This window comes from Pseudonaja textilis, chromosome 10 (genome assembly GCF_049901715.1).
Source record: "Pseudonaja textilis isolate UNSWEBS1 chromosome 10, rPseTex1.2, whole genome shotgun sequence".
Lineage (NCBI taxonomy): Eukaryota > Metazoa > Chordata > Lepidosauria > Squamata > Elapidae > Pseudonaja > Pseudonaja textilis.
The window spans coordinates 21,108,387-21,124,319 of record NC_141999.1 but is presented as its reverse complement, the minus strand read 5'-3'; the positions used below and the strand labels follow the sequence as shown (position 1 = coordinate 21,124,319).

The 15,933-nt window shown below is 42.8% G+C and overlaps 1 protein-coding gene across 5 annotated transcripts in view; it reads right to left on the bottom strand.

The window, feature by feature from the left end:
- Positions 1–15,933, bottom strand: part of POU2F2 (POU class 2 homeobox 2) — a 106,696-nt gene that overhangs the window by 18,141 nt on the left and 72,622 nt on the right. For 3 of the 5 annotated variants that reach the window (XM_087940105.1, XM_087940104.1, XM_087940107.1), the window contains 4 exons: positions 5,868–5,933; positions 3,417–3,451; positions 3,250–3,306; positions 669–800 (listed from right to left, as the gene is read on the bottom strand). In XM_087940105.1, coding sequence (XP_087796231.1) covers positions 669–800; positions 3,250–3,306; positions 3,417–3,451; positions 5,868–5,933 — 290 coding nt within the window. Of the gene's footprint in view, positions 1–668; positions 801–3,249; positions 3,307–3,416; positions 3,452–5,867; positions 5,934–14,816; positions 15,006–15,933 lie in introns of those variants that run through there. The other 2 variants (XM_087940106.1, XM_087940108.1) reach the window with 1 other exon arrangement.

Below are 15,933 nucleotides of genomic sequence, written 5' to 3'. Positions count from 1 at the left end.
ACCAACTGCAGCGACTCACTTAACAACTGTGGCAAGAAAAGTCGTAAAATGGGGCAACATTCAGTTACCAAATGTCTCACTTAACGACAGAAATTGGAGGCTCAATTGTGGCCGTAAGTCAAGGACGGACTGTACTTATATGAACGTCTATGTAAATAACATCTAGATAATAATAATGAACTATGTAAGTATACTTGGCACAGAGATTCTCCTTTTAGGAGAAAGGCCCGGATGCACATATTGTATGATCCATGGTGGCACAGTGGTTAGAGTGCAGTACTGCAGGCTACTTCTGCTGACTGCCGGCCGCCTGCAATTTGGCAGTTCAAATCCCACCAGGCTCTAGGTTGACTCAGCCTTCCATTTTTCCGAGGTCAGCCAAATGAGCACCCAGATTGCAGGGGGGGCAATAGGCTGACTCTGTAAACCGCTTAGAGAGGGCTGTAAAGGACTGTAAAGCGACATATAAGTCTTAAGTGCTATTGCGAATCCTATGGTGAATGTTTAAATTTGGCCAGCAGGGATTGCAACCTCCCTCCTCCACTTTCCTCAACCTTTGATGGCAATATTCCGCCTAGAAATAATTCCAAGAGGTTTCAATCCCGTTCTGTGCCACCTCACCTCACTTCATCCAAAGGTGAATTGCAGAAACTGCCTGTTGCACTTACCCCAGCAAGCTGGCTGCCCGCTAACATGAGCTGAGCCTGGGGTAGGTGTGGCTGCTGAGCTTGAGGGGCTGGAGCTGGGGCGGGGGCTGGGGCTGGAGCTGGAGGCATTTCTGTAGAATCTTCAGCTTTGATCTAGAAGGGAATAATAATAATCTTGAGCTGAATTATCGATTAATCGTTAATTACTGTTTATCGAATTGTTGAGTTTCCGCTAGTCTTAGACTGTGAATCTGAACTGTAGATTACCGATATAGAGTAATAGTAATAGGCACCTTGCGTGCCATTGTAAAACATCTGGAACACCACTTAAACATCATCTACGCTGACAAAAATCACCTTCAGTCAATTTCAAAAGGCAGCTTCGCTCAGGACAGCTTACATCCTGCGACGATACTTCCAACACCATCAAACATCCACATCTACCTCTTCTAGATGCTTGGGAAGGACCCGGTAGGCAGATAATAAGTGTCAAATCCAGTCTGAACTTCAGGCTGAGTGTGCTACCAACCATAATATAGGTGGTCCTCAATTTACAACAGTCAGTTTAGTGACCGTTCAAAGTTACAACAGCATTGAAAACAGTGACTTAGTACCATTTTCAGCAGCTCCATGGTCATGTGATCAAAATTGATACGCTTGGCAACTGACTCCTATTTATGATGATTTTGCGGTGTCCCAGGGTCAGGTCAAACACCTTTTGAGACCTTGTGATCAGCAAAGCCAATGGGGAAGCCAGATTCAGTGAACAACTATGTTACCGAGCCACAGTGGCGCAGTGGTTAGACTGCGGTACTGCAGGCTACTTCTGCTGACTGCCGGCTGACTGCAATTTGGCAGTTCGAATATCACCAGACTCAAGGTTGACTCAGCCTTCCGTCCTTCCGAGGTGGGTCAAATGAGGACCCAGATTGTTGGGGGGCTATTAATAGGCTGACTCTATAAACCGCTTAGAGAGAGCTGTAAAGCATTGTAAAGTGGTATATAAGTCTAAGTACGAAGTGCTATTGTAAGTCAAGGACTACCTATAAAAGCCATTTGCTTTCCAGCTCCACATAGCAAACATCTTTCTGACCCTACTGTTTTCTTCCTGTGTCCAAACTCCATTAGTACAAAGGCAGATGGTTCCTTTCTTGTATTTTTAAAAAAAAACCAAAGCTCCCTTGTCTGAAGCGAACAGTTATGTCTCACACTAGAACCAAGCGTCAAGAAAGGAAACGGGGCCGCTGTTGGAAGGATCCTATACTGGAGAGATTGAGCCCTATGTCCCAGCAAGGGGCGGGAGGGGGGGGAAGAGGGTGATTCAGTGGAGATCCTCAACTGCAGCCAAGATCCTGTGCACTTTGACTTAAGGGATTCCAAGCGAGGGGACGCAAATCCTGCAAACTTAAATCTCTGCTACGCTGCTGATAGTTATTAGGGCCTTCTGTGCAGGGATGAGAAACAATGCAGTACAATACATTCACATCCCGCCCACTGACCAGTGCAAGATGCTTTATCGTTACTTGGCTTCCTGTTTTGCTGCCGGGGTTGGGGTGCAGGGAATTCCCCCCTTAAACCAACCTTGATTCACAAGTTCCTATCAGGTTGATAACAAAAGTGCAGGGCCCTTTCCATTGGGGGTCTTTTTTTGCAAGCGTGATTTTGACCTGCAATGGCCTTTGTTGGGAGGGGCAGTTTCAGGATTTCCAGGGGGTGGGGGGGCAGCCTGAAGGGCCACCCAGAATCATTTGCAATGTTGCAGAAAGTACAACATTTAAAATGATGTGAAGAGCTGAGCTGTTGAAGTTATCTAATTCTATGTCTCAAAAAAAGAGAAAGAGAGAGGGAAAAAAAGGGAACAAATTGTGGTTTGGGCAATATGCAAATTTTTTCCTGTGCAATCAGTTAATCAAAATGCAAGTGATTAATCCAGCTAAACAGACATGCACAGAGAGAGTTTACAGTCTTGTCGTGGCGCCATTCAAGCCAGAATCAAAGGTTTTGGTCTCGTTTCAAAGCTTGACAGACCCTAGACAGACACGGATAGAGAAGCCATTTAAAAACTGGGGTGCTGAATGATGATCTATGACTCCCCTTCTTCAAGACTTAAAAAGATGATGTCTATAATCATTGACAAATAAGATGTTTGTCGAGCTGGTCATGAAGACTTAGTACACAGTTACAGTTTTAAAGTACCAGCCTAGACCTGTGTTTCCCAACTGTGGCAATTTGAAGAGGGGTGGATTTCAACTCCCAGAGTTCCCCAAAACACTCTTATTATCTCATCCCCACGAACCTACCATTTTCCTCTGTCTTGGACTGAAGTTAAAGCTCACCTCAGTACAGCTTCTGAACCCAAGCCAATCCAAGCCAATCTGAATGCCAGGTGCCTTTTTAGAGCAATGTTTCTCAAACGTGGCATCTTTAAGTGATGTGGACTTCAACTCCCAGAATTCCCCAGCCAGAAATGCTGGTGAGGAATTCTGGGAGTTGGAGTCCACCTATTTGAAAGCAGTCAAAGGTTGAGAAACGTTGGGAATTCTGAGAAGAAATGACCTCACCTTGTGGATCTGTAGGTAGGCAGGGAAAAGGTGGGACTTACCTTGGTGCCCGTGATGGTTGGGGATGGGGAGAACGGGGAAGGTTTGCTCTGCTGAGTCTAGAAAGGAGAACATGAGGCAATTTCAGCCCTGACAATCTTAAGACTGTGACCCACCTCAACATATAACTATTTCCTTCCTCCCACTGCTCCTGCCCAAATGTTCTCACCTGATGGTTTGTGTCAGGTCCATTTCTTTCTGTATCTAGAAGCAAAAAAGTTAAATTCACCACATAGGGTCCATACTACTTGTTTCTTTCTCACATTCCTGTACACATCCTGCACCTACTTCTGCTGCTTATAGTGACCGGAAGAATACCATTTCTGGTGAAGGGTTATATGAATCTGAACCACTGGGTTTGGCCCATGGATAACCCCCATAGATTGGGATGGATAACAGACTCCAGAGCGACACATCAAAAAGGATTTTTTTTTTAAATGAGGAAATGTGCCTAGAATATAATGTATTGCCTAGTGTATTTTGAGTTCAGGCTCTTTGTTCTCCAAAAACAAGATTAGTGTACAAGCCTTGTTATGGCCTTGACAGTTTTGATAAGTGCTGATAAAGCAACAGAAGCAATCATTATTTTCGTCACCTCTAACCCCGTTCACAATTTATTTACATTATTTGTATTTAGATATAAAAAGACGATCCTTCAGGGCTGGCCCGTGAAAGTATTAAATAACTGATTTATGTGATCATGCCTCACTGTTCATCATTCACGAGTTAGTGGTGTTGTCTTGTTAATGTTCTGATTAGTTTAGGAATAATTCTGAAATGTGGGGCTTCTGTGACAGCGGTGATAGATAGCAGTCTTCCAATATCTCAGGGGCTGCCCCAAAGAAGAAGGAGTCAACCTATTCTCCAAAGAAAACTGAAGGCAGGACAAGAAGCAACGGATGGAAACCAAAGAGAGAAGCAACTTAGAACGAAGGAGACATTTCCTGACAGTAAAGAACAATTAATCAGTGGAATGACTTTCCTCCAGAACTTGTAAATGCTCCAACACTGGCAGTTTTTAAGAAGAGATTGGACAGCCACTTGTCTGAAACGGTATAAGATTTCTTGCCTGAGCTGTGGATTGGACTTGAAGACTTCCGAGGTCTCTTCTACAATTCTGTTGTTCTTCTTTTCTCTAAAATGGAGTGGAGAATATTTTCCAGCTGGAGGGACAGAGTGGCTCTCCGAACATTCCTCATCCTTCCCTAACTCATCCCCTCCAATACCTCCTTTTGGAGCAAACGTTTTCTGTCCCGCCTTCCCAGCCAGAGATGATTCTTGTGCCATCCAGAATTGGGATAATCCCATTTTTGGCAATCCAAGAGTCGCAAAGCTCTTGCTCCCTGCTTCGCTTTGCACAAGAGAATGGGACTGCCCAATGGAGCAGTATTGCCTTATTTTGTTCAAACAGAATAGAGCTGGAAGGGTCCTTGGAGGTCTTCTAGTCCAACCCCTTGCTCAAACAGAAGACCCTATACCATTTGAGACAGGTGGTTGTCCAGGCTCTTCTTAAAAACCTCCAGTGATGGAGTGCCCACAATTTCTGGTGGCAAGCTGTTCCACTGGTTAATTGTCCTCACTGTTAGGGAGTCTCTCCTTAATTCCAGATTGTTTTTCTCTTTGGTTAGTTTCCATCCATTGTTTCTTGTCCTGCACTCTGGTGCTTTGGAGAATAGGCTGACCCCCTCTTCTTTGGGGCAGCCTCTCCTTGTATTATTTTTTATTTTATTTATTTAGTAATGGTGTCCCAGAGGGAGATTTTTCATTCATGCTTCAGTGGCTGAAGTGGCACCCAAACCAATGAATAACAATTCGTCATTTGGCTCGTTTTAAACCATTTATTCATATCTGACTCTTAATGACTTTATAGGCAAGTGCTCTCCATGCTACCTGGTCAAGCACAGCTTCTTTCAATTGTTGGATGTTCAACGTTGCATCAGATTTGGTGTTATCAAGCTAGCGTGTTCTTTGCTTGCCCTTTCTAGATTATTACAGATAAATAAGCAATACTTCATACTAAACATTGATTCTTCTATGTAGTCCATTCTCCTTTGCTTTGTTCCTTATCTTTCCCAGGACAGTAACTTTTAATAGTTTTTTTTTTCCAATGCTTTATTTATCAGCGCACCAAGAAGCCTTCCTCCCATTCTTCTCATTCTTCTCTTGTTCCCTTTCATCCACTACTTCAGATACTAATTCTGATTCATGTACAAAACTGTTCAAAAATGTACTGCTAATGCAATACAGTAGCACCGTGTTGTCTCAGGAGTATATTCATACTATTTATTAGGCTTAATGGCTCCTTTATATCTTGAAGATGACTGGAAAAAATTATTTATAAAAAAGCCAATTTCTGGGTTCCTGATTTTTCTATTAAGGCTCTCCAACGGAAAACTGGAGTCTGTCCCTGCAGGAATCTTCTTTATTTATTCATTCACTTGCATTCTGTATTTTTAATACCTTCTTAAATTTAAAAGGAGAAAGAAAATGAATTAGCTTCAAAGAGGCCACCGCTGCAAAGACTGCAGGGAAAGGCATGTTCTCATTTCCACCAGCCTCTGCAAGAGCCTTTCTGTTAATGAATAAATACATTCTTATTCTTCCCATCAAAGCAACTTACCCGTGTGGTCTTCTTGCAGCTCCAGGCGCACCTTCTCCAGTTCCAAGGGCTTAGACATTCTTACTTCTGTGAGAAAAAGGAAGGAACAAAAAAAAAAAAAATGGAAAGGAAAATGCAGATGAGTATTGATAACGGTACACAGAAGGTAGTGGAGCCAGAAATCAGCATAATTGCCCCCAATAATCTGGGTCCTCATTTTACCCACCTCGGAAGGACGGAAGGCTGAGTCAACCTTGAGCCTGGTGAGATTCGAACTCTAACCACTGTGCCACCAGGGCTCTATTTTGTGCCAAATCTATGTAACATGACTTGCACCAAACCAACAAATGAAAAACTTGATGGATTTTAAAGCGAAAGAAAGAAATGAAACAAAAAACTTTAAAATTGTCGGGTTCGCTCATTTCTGCATTGTAATATGACACTGCAGAATTCAAACCGTATAAAATCTGAAAATAAATGCCTCATGGATGTCAAATTATTCTAACACCCCCATAACTCTGAAACTTCCAAAACTATTGCTTGTGAGTTCTCAGGGTTTTAATCTTTGTAAGCTGCCTAGAATCACTGGTGTGAGATGAGTAGCTATATTAAAAAGAAAAGAAAAGTAGGAAGACTATTGCCTGCATATATTTTTTTCTAAATCTCCTCCGAGAAATAAAAATGGTTTAATCTTGGTTTTCTTTTAATGAAAACTGTAATTCAGCAAAGCAACTGAAAAAAAAAATCCCTGAGAGATCTAAGCTGCACAGTATATTCCTGCTTGGAACAAAACAGGCCTCTTTCCCTTATCCTCACTAGAGACCCTCATCTAAACCCAAAGCTTTTGCTGAGCGTGTTACAACAGATATTTAAAAGATTAAATGTTTTAAAACACTTGGGCAATGAATGAATGAATGCATGGATGGATAAAGAGGAAAAAAAGAGAAATGAATATATACTGTGCAAGGGCTAAACATTGGAACTGCAGAAATATGGATGACCACTAGAATCTGCAATTCAGTGATGATCCAGATTTTTGCAGAGCAGTTAGTGTACACTTAAACTTTTTCAAGGATTTGTTGTTCTTTCATTTTTTGAATACCTGAATATCTCCTCCATGGTGGTCAGATAACAATGCAAGAGAATAATACAAAACTTCAATAAATAAAGTAACATCCAGCGGCCTCAGAAGTCTCCAAAATCAAAACATGCTCAAACCAAATAATTCTCAGTTGTTTGTGAAATGCAAGCAGGGATTGGGACCACCCACAGCTTTGGCAGGAGAGGACCCCAAACATGGGGGCCGGCATTGGAAGGCTTGTTATCTGGTTCGTACCCCATGGCTCTTGTAAAGAAGGGGAAACCCTCAATCGGCCCCGTCTACAGTATACCAGGACTAGATGGGCACATTCTATTTTACAAAGCACTGCCTGCTATCTTCCTAGGACAACTTCTGTTTTCAGGAATCTGCGGTTGTGCGACGGGGGTTACAACCACTGACTTTAGCAGAGGATTAAGACAGCCATGGAGAAGGAAAGTTAGGTTGCTGCCTATTCGTTTTGCGAAACGGCACTAAGATTATTGCCAGAGAGGAAACACAAGGATAGGGTTGTTGTTACCTTCAAACTTTACTTGTGGTTTTTCTCGAGATGTCTGGTTACTTGATCCAGAGAGCTTTGGCACTGATATATCTTTGCTCTTTCTAAGTAAAGCAGGGGTCTCCAAATTTGGCCACTTTTAAGACTTGTGGACTTCAACTCTCAGAATTTCTCAGCCAGAATTCTCGGCCTTGAAATCCACAAGTCTTAAAGTGGTCAAGTTGGGAGACCCCTGTTATAAAGCATCTGCTCCCATTTATGTCCTATGTTGAGAAAACTAACCTGACATGTTGTTAATATTATTCATACTGCCAGTCCTTATGGAAGAATAAGTAAGACAATGGCCTCTGACAGCAGGTGCTGGAGGTGGCCAACTCTGGTTCTCTAGCAGCTTGGATTTCTTGGCTGTTCTTCTGTTTTAGATATTGCTACAGTGTGTGCTAAATAAACTATGTTTATTTAGGAATAAACGTATTTAGAACAGGAATTGGAAAAGGACACCATCCTACCACTAGAGTTCACCAAACGTCTGTTCAAGATCCAGTAGAAGCAAAAGAATCTACAGGTTAACATTGTGACATCATCATCAGCCAAGATAATTCACTCTTTCCATCAATTATGTTCTGCCATTTGATAGTTTCATAACCACCACTATTTTAAACCTAGCACAATACGGACGGATGGATGGATGGACGGATAGACAGAAGGAAGAAAAAAGGAAGGAAGGGAGGAAGGAAGGAAGGAAGGAGAGGGGGTGTGGAAGGAAGGAGGGAGGGAGGAAAGGGAGAGAGGGAGTGTAGAAGGAAGGAAGGAAGGAAGGAAGGAAGGAAGGAAGGAAGGAAGGAAGGAAGGAAGGAAGGAAGGAAGGAGAGAGTGGGTGTGGAAAGAAGGAGGAAGGGGAGGGAGGGAGAAGAAGGAAAGTGAAGGAGAGAGAGAGTGTGGAAGGAAGGAGAGAGGGGGTGTGGAAGGAGGGAGGGAGGAAGGAAAGGGAGGAGGGTGGGAGAGAGGGAGTGTGGAAGGAAGGAAGGAAGGAAGGGAGGGAGGGAGGGAGGGAGGAAGGAAAGAAGGGAGGGTGGGTGGGTGGGTCACTTCTTCAGCGTGATAAATGCTTTTATGTGTTTTCCTATTCATTCAACACCAGTCAGAATCCCTCTTGGTCCGTAAGCAAACAATGAAAGCTAGCACTTTTTAAAGAACTGGACATCAGAGCAGGAATTCAACCAGTGTCACCACTGATTTTACCTTCATATAATGAGAAGGATAAGTCCAACAGATTCAGCCAAACATGCACCTATTAAAGACACAGCAGGGAAGGAGGAACCAATCCTTTTCAGCGTCTCCCATTACATTTCTTCATCTACTTCGTAATAAAAAGCAATCTTTAGGAGGGAAGGCCATTCCTACTCTCCATGGTCCACCACACCGCCTTCTACTAGTTTTCAGGTTATGCCATGCAAAAAAAAGCAAAATATTTTCAGAACTTGCAACTAAAGATTGAGATTTGTATCTAAAGGTTGCTAGATAAAACTATTCTTATCCACTGTCCACCTGCCCTGAGTACAGGTAGTCCTTGACTTACAACGGTTCTTTTAGTGACCAAAGATACAAGAGCACTGGAAAAAGTCATTTGGGACCATTTACAACTGTCCCAGCCTCCCCATGGTCACATGATCAAACACTTGGCAACTGACTTGTATTTATGATGGTTGCAGTGTCCCAGGGTCACGTGACTCCCTTTTGCAATCTTCTGACAAGCAAACTCATTTTTTAAAAATTTTATTTGGTTTGACATCTGCTTACAAGATAATAGGTATAAGTAAAAACATAGTTATGAATACATGGATACATATAAGAAAAATAAAAGAAACAATAGGACAGGGATGGTAGGCTCATTGGTGCGCTTATGCACGCCTCCTACAGGCCTCTTAGGAAAGGGGTGAGGTCAATAATAGACAATCTAAGGTTAAAGTTTTGGGGGTTTGGGGAAGAAACCACATAGTCAAGTAGAGTATTCCAGACATTGACCACTCTGTTGCTGAAGTCGTATTTCCTGCAATCAAGTTTGGTACGATTAACCTTGAGTTTGTATCTATTGTTTGCTCTTGTGTTGTTATCGTTGAAGCTGAAGTATTCATTGACAGGTAGGACATTGCAATGTACGATTTTTATATATTATACTTAGATTAGACCGAAGGCGGTGTAGTTCTAGGTTTTCTAGGTCTAGAAAATGGGGGAGCCAGGTTCATTTAACAACCTTCTTTAGAGATTCACTTAACCATGGTGGCAACGAAGATCGTAAAATGGGTCTTGCTTAGCAATGGAGATTTTGGGCGCAATTGCGGTCATAAGTCGAGGACAAACCATATTCCAAGATATTCAGATTCATTCCTTTTCCAGTCTGGTTTTCCATTTCACTCCTCTTCTGAAAGCTAGCAGCTGCTGTAAGGGACATTCCTATTGTTTCTTTTATTTTTCTTATATGTACTCATTTCTTGTATCCATAACTAGGTTTATCCTTATACCTATTATCTTGTAAGTGATTGACAAATCAAATAAATAAATAAAATAAACCTTTCTGCTCTTCTCCCCATCAGAATCCTGCCATTCTGACTAAATTACAGCTGGCTGTTGGAGAACGTAATTCCCATAGTGAAATGAACTTCAGCAACTGAAGGAGATAGGCTTGCTATCTTTTTAGCTGACACCAAGAGAGAGGTAGCAAACAGAGAGCTTTTTCCTGGTATAGTTGAAAGTAAAGGTTCACACCCCAGTTTCTTTCTATCAAGCCCACACTAAAGACATAGTGTGTATATAATGCTGGGCAAATGGCATTCTCATATATCCACCACAATCTGCACAGCTGGCATTTAATGCTGCAAGCGTTTGGTAATACAGGAACGATCATAGGTACGATAACAGCTGGTGAAATAACCCAGAAATGTCAATCTATAATCTGTGATCAAAGATAATAGAGAGGCGTTATGTACATAAGAATCAAATTGGATTTTGAGACTGAATAAAAGCTGAACAGGAGGTTTTTATGAGAGATATGAAAATACCTCTTAGGTGGGAATATTGTTTAATGCAGAGTCAACATATAATGGAGCCCGTGTTCAAGTTAAATTCATCTTTTCATCAACAATGTCCCGGACTATTAATCTTTTTCAGAGCTGAAAGAAATCCGAGCGTGATTCTCAGGATCATTTGGGATAAATGCAGCCAAGCAGTGGATTTTCTTAAGCAAATTTTCATCTGGAACTGTGTCCTTGTTCATTTGCCTCCTAACAAGATTTCTGAAACATGCAGATATTCAACGGGAAGAAGCTTTTTCTTGACACACAGAAAACTAATGGAGAACTGATTCTTGATTGAAGGTCTACATCCCACGGATGGAGAAGACCCATGGAGAGCACTGATAGCAGTGTCTCAGTATTTGAGGGGCTGCTACAAAGAAGAGCGGCTCGACGTATTATTTTCCAAAGCCCCTGAAAGCAGGACAAGAAACAATGGATGGAAACTAATCAAGGAGAGAAGCAACCTGGAATTAAGGAGGAATTTCCTTGACAGTGAGAACACTTAACCAGTGCAACAGTTTGCCTTCAGATGTTTCGGATGCTCCAACACTGGAGGCTTTTGAGAAGAGACTGGACACTTGTCTGAAATGGTACGTTTCAGGGGGTGGACTAAGAGTTCTCTAAGGTCCCTTCCAACTCTTCTTATTGTGTTATTCTGCTACAGCTGCTACCTGTTCTTTGAGCAAGGCCTTTATTCATGTCAGAAGCATCTTCAAATTGTTATTCTGTTAAATATGGCTCAGCAGTGGAACACTGAATTCAGGATGTGTCTGAACCTATTGTTCTGCAATACAGCACTATTAAAAGTCAATGTACAAACTTTCAAAAGCAGAAATGTAGCAAACGTTAGTTCTGATGGCATGTTTTTCCCCTTGTATTCTGGAATTCCCATAGTTCAATCTCTGCTGAAGATTAAAAAACACAAAACCGCTCATTGTTTCATTAGAAGGATGTCGACTGGATGCAGGAAGGTTAACCAGTGATGCAAAAATGAATGTCATTATTTTTGTGCTATCGTTGCTGGTATTGTGGATTTCCTTCAGATATTATTATTTCTTGAACCACCTTATCCGTTAACTATAAGCATTATTTGTATTTTCGGATGCTGTAAGGCACCTTCTGAAGGTTTTTTTAAATTTTATTTTAGAGAAGGACTCCACATCTTTTAAATAAACAAATGGTAAGTTAGGGTTGGTCCCTGGGTTGAACCTGCGTGGATTGGATCTGATTGCAGGCATCACTGATTTGTTTGACAAAGATTTTTTTAAGAGGAGGGGGAGGAAAGATAAAAAGAAATAAAAGGAAAAAGTGACAGCGAGCAGGAGAGGTAGAGCAGAGATGGTATTCAGCAGGTTCTGACCAGTTCTGGGGACAAGAAACAGAAAATTTTGAGTAGTTCGGAGAACCAGCAAAAACAGCCTCTGACTGGCCCCGCCAACTCCCTCTCTTCTCTGCCTCCCATTGAGTCCCAGCTGATCATTGGCTGGGTCTTCTTTGGTTGCTCTGCACAGGAGAACGGAGCTGGAAAGCAGGTTAGTAGGGTGGGGAGGGAATGGAGATTTTACAGTATCCTTCCCCTGCCACGCCCACCAAGCCACACCCACAGAACTGGTAGTAAAAATTTTTTGAATCCCAGCACTGAGGTAGAAGCAAGAAATTATGGCCATTTTGTAATTTTTGCTAAGCCATAAACTACTACTGTATGTTATTTGGAACTTAGAGACCCAATTTGGTATCGTGGTTAAGAGACTGGCCTAAAAACCAGGAGCATGTGACTTCTAGTCCCGCCTTAGGCATGAAAGCTGGCTGGGTGATTTAGGGTCAATCACTAAGAGTCAGTGAGTTCTAGTCCCGCCTTAGGTATGAAAATCAGCTGGGTGACATTGGGACAATCGCTCTCTCTCAGCCCACTTCACAGGGTTGTGGTTAGAAAAATAGAAGGACAAAATAGAATTATCCACATTTATTGCTTTGAGTTACTTATAAAGTAATACAATCAAATAAAATCAAATAAATCAAATAAAAATTTAAAAAGCTATGGGTTCCAAATAACTATGACTCACAAGACGTGATGGAACAAATCAAATTAAAGTGTCTTTTGGAAAATATTCTAGTGAAAGTGAATAATGCACGCTCCAGATTTTTAAAAAAGTAAGTTGAGTGTTATAGTCTAGGATGGAAGATGTGTCCAGATTCAGAAATACAGGTAGTCCTCGACTTACAACAGTTTGTTTAGTGACTGTTTAAAGTTACAACAGCACTGAAAAAAAGTGAATTGTGACCATTTTTCACACTTATGACCGTTGCAGCATTCCCATGGTTGCATGATCAAAATTTGGATGCTTAGCAGCTGATTCATATTTATGACCATTGCAGTGTCCCGGGGTTGTACGATCCCCTTTTGCCACCTTCTGACAAGCAAAGTCAATGGAGGAAGCCTGATTCACTTAACAACCTAACTTACCAACTGCAGTGATTCACTTTACAACTGTGGCAAGAAAAGTCGTAAAATGGGGAAAAACTCACTTAACAAGCATCTCACTTAACAACAGAAATGCTGGGCTCAATTGTGGTAATAATTCGAGCACTGCCTGTAATTCAGATCCGCTGCTTTTACTATGTCGTTTTTTTCTCTGCTCCTAAATCTTTAGCAGCAGCTGGTCTTAACGGGCCTAGACTAAGCGAAATTTTCTCCATTTTTTTTCAAAAAAAATTCCAGATGAGGAAAAGCTTCCATTGTTTAATATGTCTGAGGATCAAGTGGATGTCCCAAAACACGAGCAGAAAAGGTAAAAAGAAAGCGGCAATGTCTGTGACGAAATTCAGAGTTTCTGGAGATATTAAAGTATTGTAGACTGGATTATTTTTGGTGGAATATGCCATACGTTGGGAAAATAGTAATCTGGTGGGGTTTTCTTTGTAACCGGGGTGGGGGTTGGGGGTTGGGGTGTTTCAGAAAATACAGGAAGTGCCGGGCAGTTTGTCAGGACCAGGGATTTGCTACCCACCCACCCGCTCTCTCCGAACTGCTGGCCGCTCTTTTGTCGGCTTTCACTTCTGCTTCCCTTTCACATTTTTAGATGGTTTTAAAAAAAGCCTCCAATTTACTGAAACTCGAACTAAAAACAGAAGCCCCAAAACCAGCCCCCTTGCCAGCTCCGAGTAGAACTCCTCCTCTTCTTTTCTCGTTTCCTAGTTTCCTCTGCCTTGCTTCCTATGGCTGCCCAATTACAGGAAAATCTGGGATTAAAAACACTGGAGTGACCTGTGGGTGGGGGGGAAAAGGAGGTAGGTCCTTGTCTACTTTGCAAATTTCGTAGGGGAAAATCCCCTTTTGCCTGAAATATACTTTGCACACCGGGAAAAGCCTCCTAAAACGATTACCTTCCAAACAACAAAGCCAGGTTAGCAGACTGACTGCTCTACAAAACACCAGGCATGGTTTGGTACGAGGCCTCTTGTCTAGAACACATACGCCGATGTGGCCCTTAACTTCGACATCTGCAGAGATCAGCAGCAAAACAGCAGAGAAAGGAACCATGATTGTGTATCAAACCGCTGTTTAAAGCACAGTGACAGTGGCTGGCTCACAAGCTAATCAAAAAAAACCTTGCCAGTCCTCCTGGTTGGACTATCCCTTTTCAAAGATCCAGTGACTTCAGTAGGGATCTAGTAGATACGGCTCTTGCTGAGCGGGTAAACTTTCCCTCTTCGACAGATCTCTAGCTGATCTTTGGTGTAAGGTTGCTCCATGCTTCCCAAGTCCTCTTAAGGCATTACTGAGTGGTGCAGTTCCCCTTACACCCACTTCCTACCCCTGTACCTCCCGCCTCCCCCCCGTCTCCAATCTTGGACTTACTAGTCCTTCCCCTAATAGTGTCCCCTCTTCTTCCTCCACCCCATGCAAGACAGGATTGGAGGCAGACAAAATTTGTCGGGACGCAATCCACAACTCTGTAGAGCAGGGGTGTCCAACCTTGGCAACTTTAAGACTTGTGGACTTCAACTCCCAGAGTTCCTCAGCCGGCAACCTGCTGTAGAGCAAAGTTCGCCTCGATGAGCCCTGAAGCTTAGGAGAAGCAGCCGGGATGAGCAGCACTGCTTCGGTCCTATCACCCTGTACCTACCTACAATCAACTTTTTATCAGCATCAAGGAAATCTCCAGAAAAAGATGGCAATGCATTCTGGAGAAAGAGAGAGAGAGAGTCAGAGACACAGAGAGAGAGAGAGAGAGAGAGAAAGCGAGAGAGAACACACTGAGTTGTCTCCAAGTTGCAGTACGCTTCTTATCGCTTACCTGTTGCCCACAGGCCCGAGTTCACCATGGCTATAATTCTTCTGATGTGGAAGAGACAGACCCAAAGGGCCCTGCCTGCCAGTGACGGATGGTACTTGTTCCAGAGAGGAAAAAGCAGGTGGCAGGACAAGGAAGGGCCTCTAAGCTAGGGGCAGGTCTGGGGAGTCCCCGGGTGCTTGAGAAGCAAGAACAGTGAATGTGGCAGGAAGCAGCTGGGAGGAAGAAGACATGGCAGGGTGTGTGTGTGTGTGTGTGTGTTTTGATGGGAGGGGGGAGCAAAGAACACTGCAAGGACTGGCACACAGCAAATACAGATCTACGTGTGCAATTGCCACAGTGCCCACGGGTGTCCATGCTTCAGTCTGCGGAGTCCAAATTTCAGGGCGGCCCTTAGTTGAGTTCAAAGGATCGGCGTGGCACAGGATCTATAGAACATGCATATAGGCTAAAATGTGGCTGGGCGTTTTATGGTTCAGTAAGGGGTCTGAGTATGTTGTGAACTGCAGGTAGTGCTCAACTTACAGCCATTCATTTAGCAACTGTTTGGAGTTACAGCAGCACTGGAACCGGTCTTTGGACCAATGTAGCATCCCCACAACCACAAGCTCAACATTCAGGCGCTTGGCAAATGGCATGTCTTTATGACCATTGCAGCATATAATCGCCATCTGAAAAGCAAAGTCAATGAGGAGACGGCATGTTCGTTTAATGACCACATGAGCTTTCATTTAGCAACTCTTTTTTTGGTGGCAAAAAAAAAAGGTTGCAAAATCGGAAATAACTTCACTCAACAACCAACTTTCTCAGCAGTGGAAATTGCGGTCCCGATAGCCTAGCCTTAGCAGGCAAACCAAACTCAGCCACTGAAGTATGTAAATCGGGCTTATGGCTTGGCAAAATATAGGGGTCCAGTCACTGTGGCTTATACAACAACCCTCACAACTTAGCATGGCGCATGAACCCTAACCACTGTCGTCCTGGTGACATCTCAGAATCCGTACTGGCAACCACAGTACCTCCATCCTCATTGCTTGTACAAAAACCTACTCGTGTCCTGGTGACATCTCAGAATCTGTACTGGCAACCATAGTACCTCCATCCTCATTGCTTGTACAAA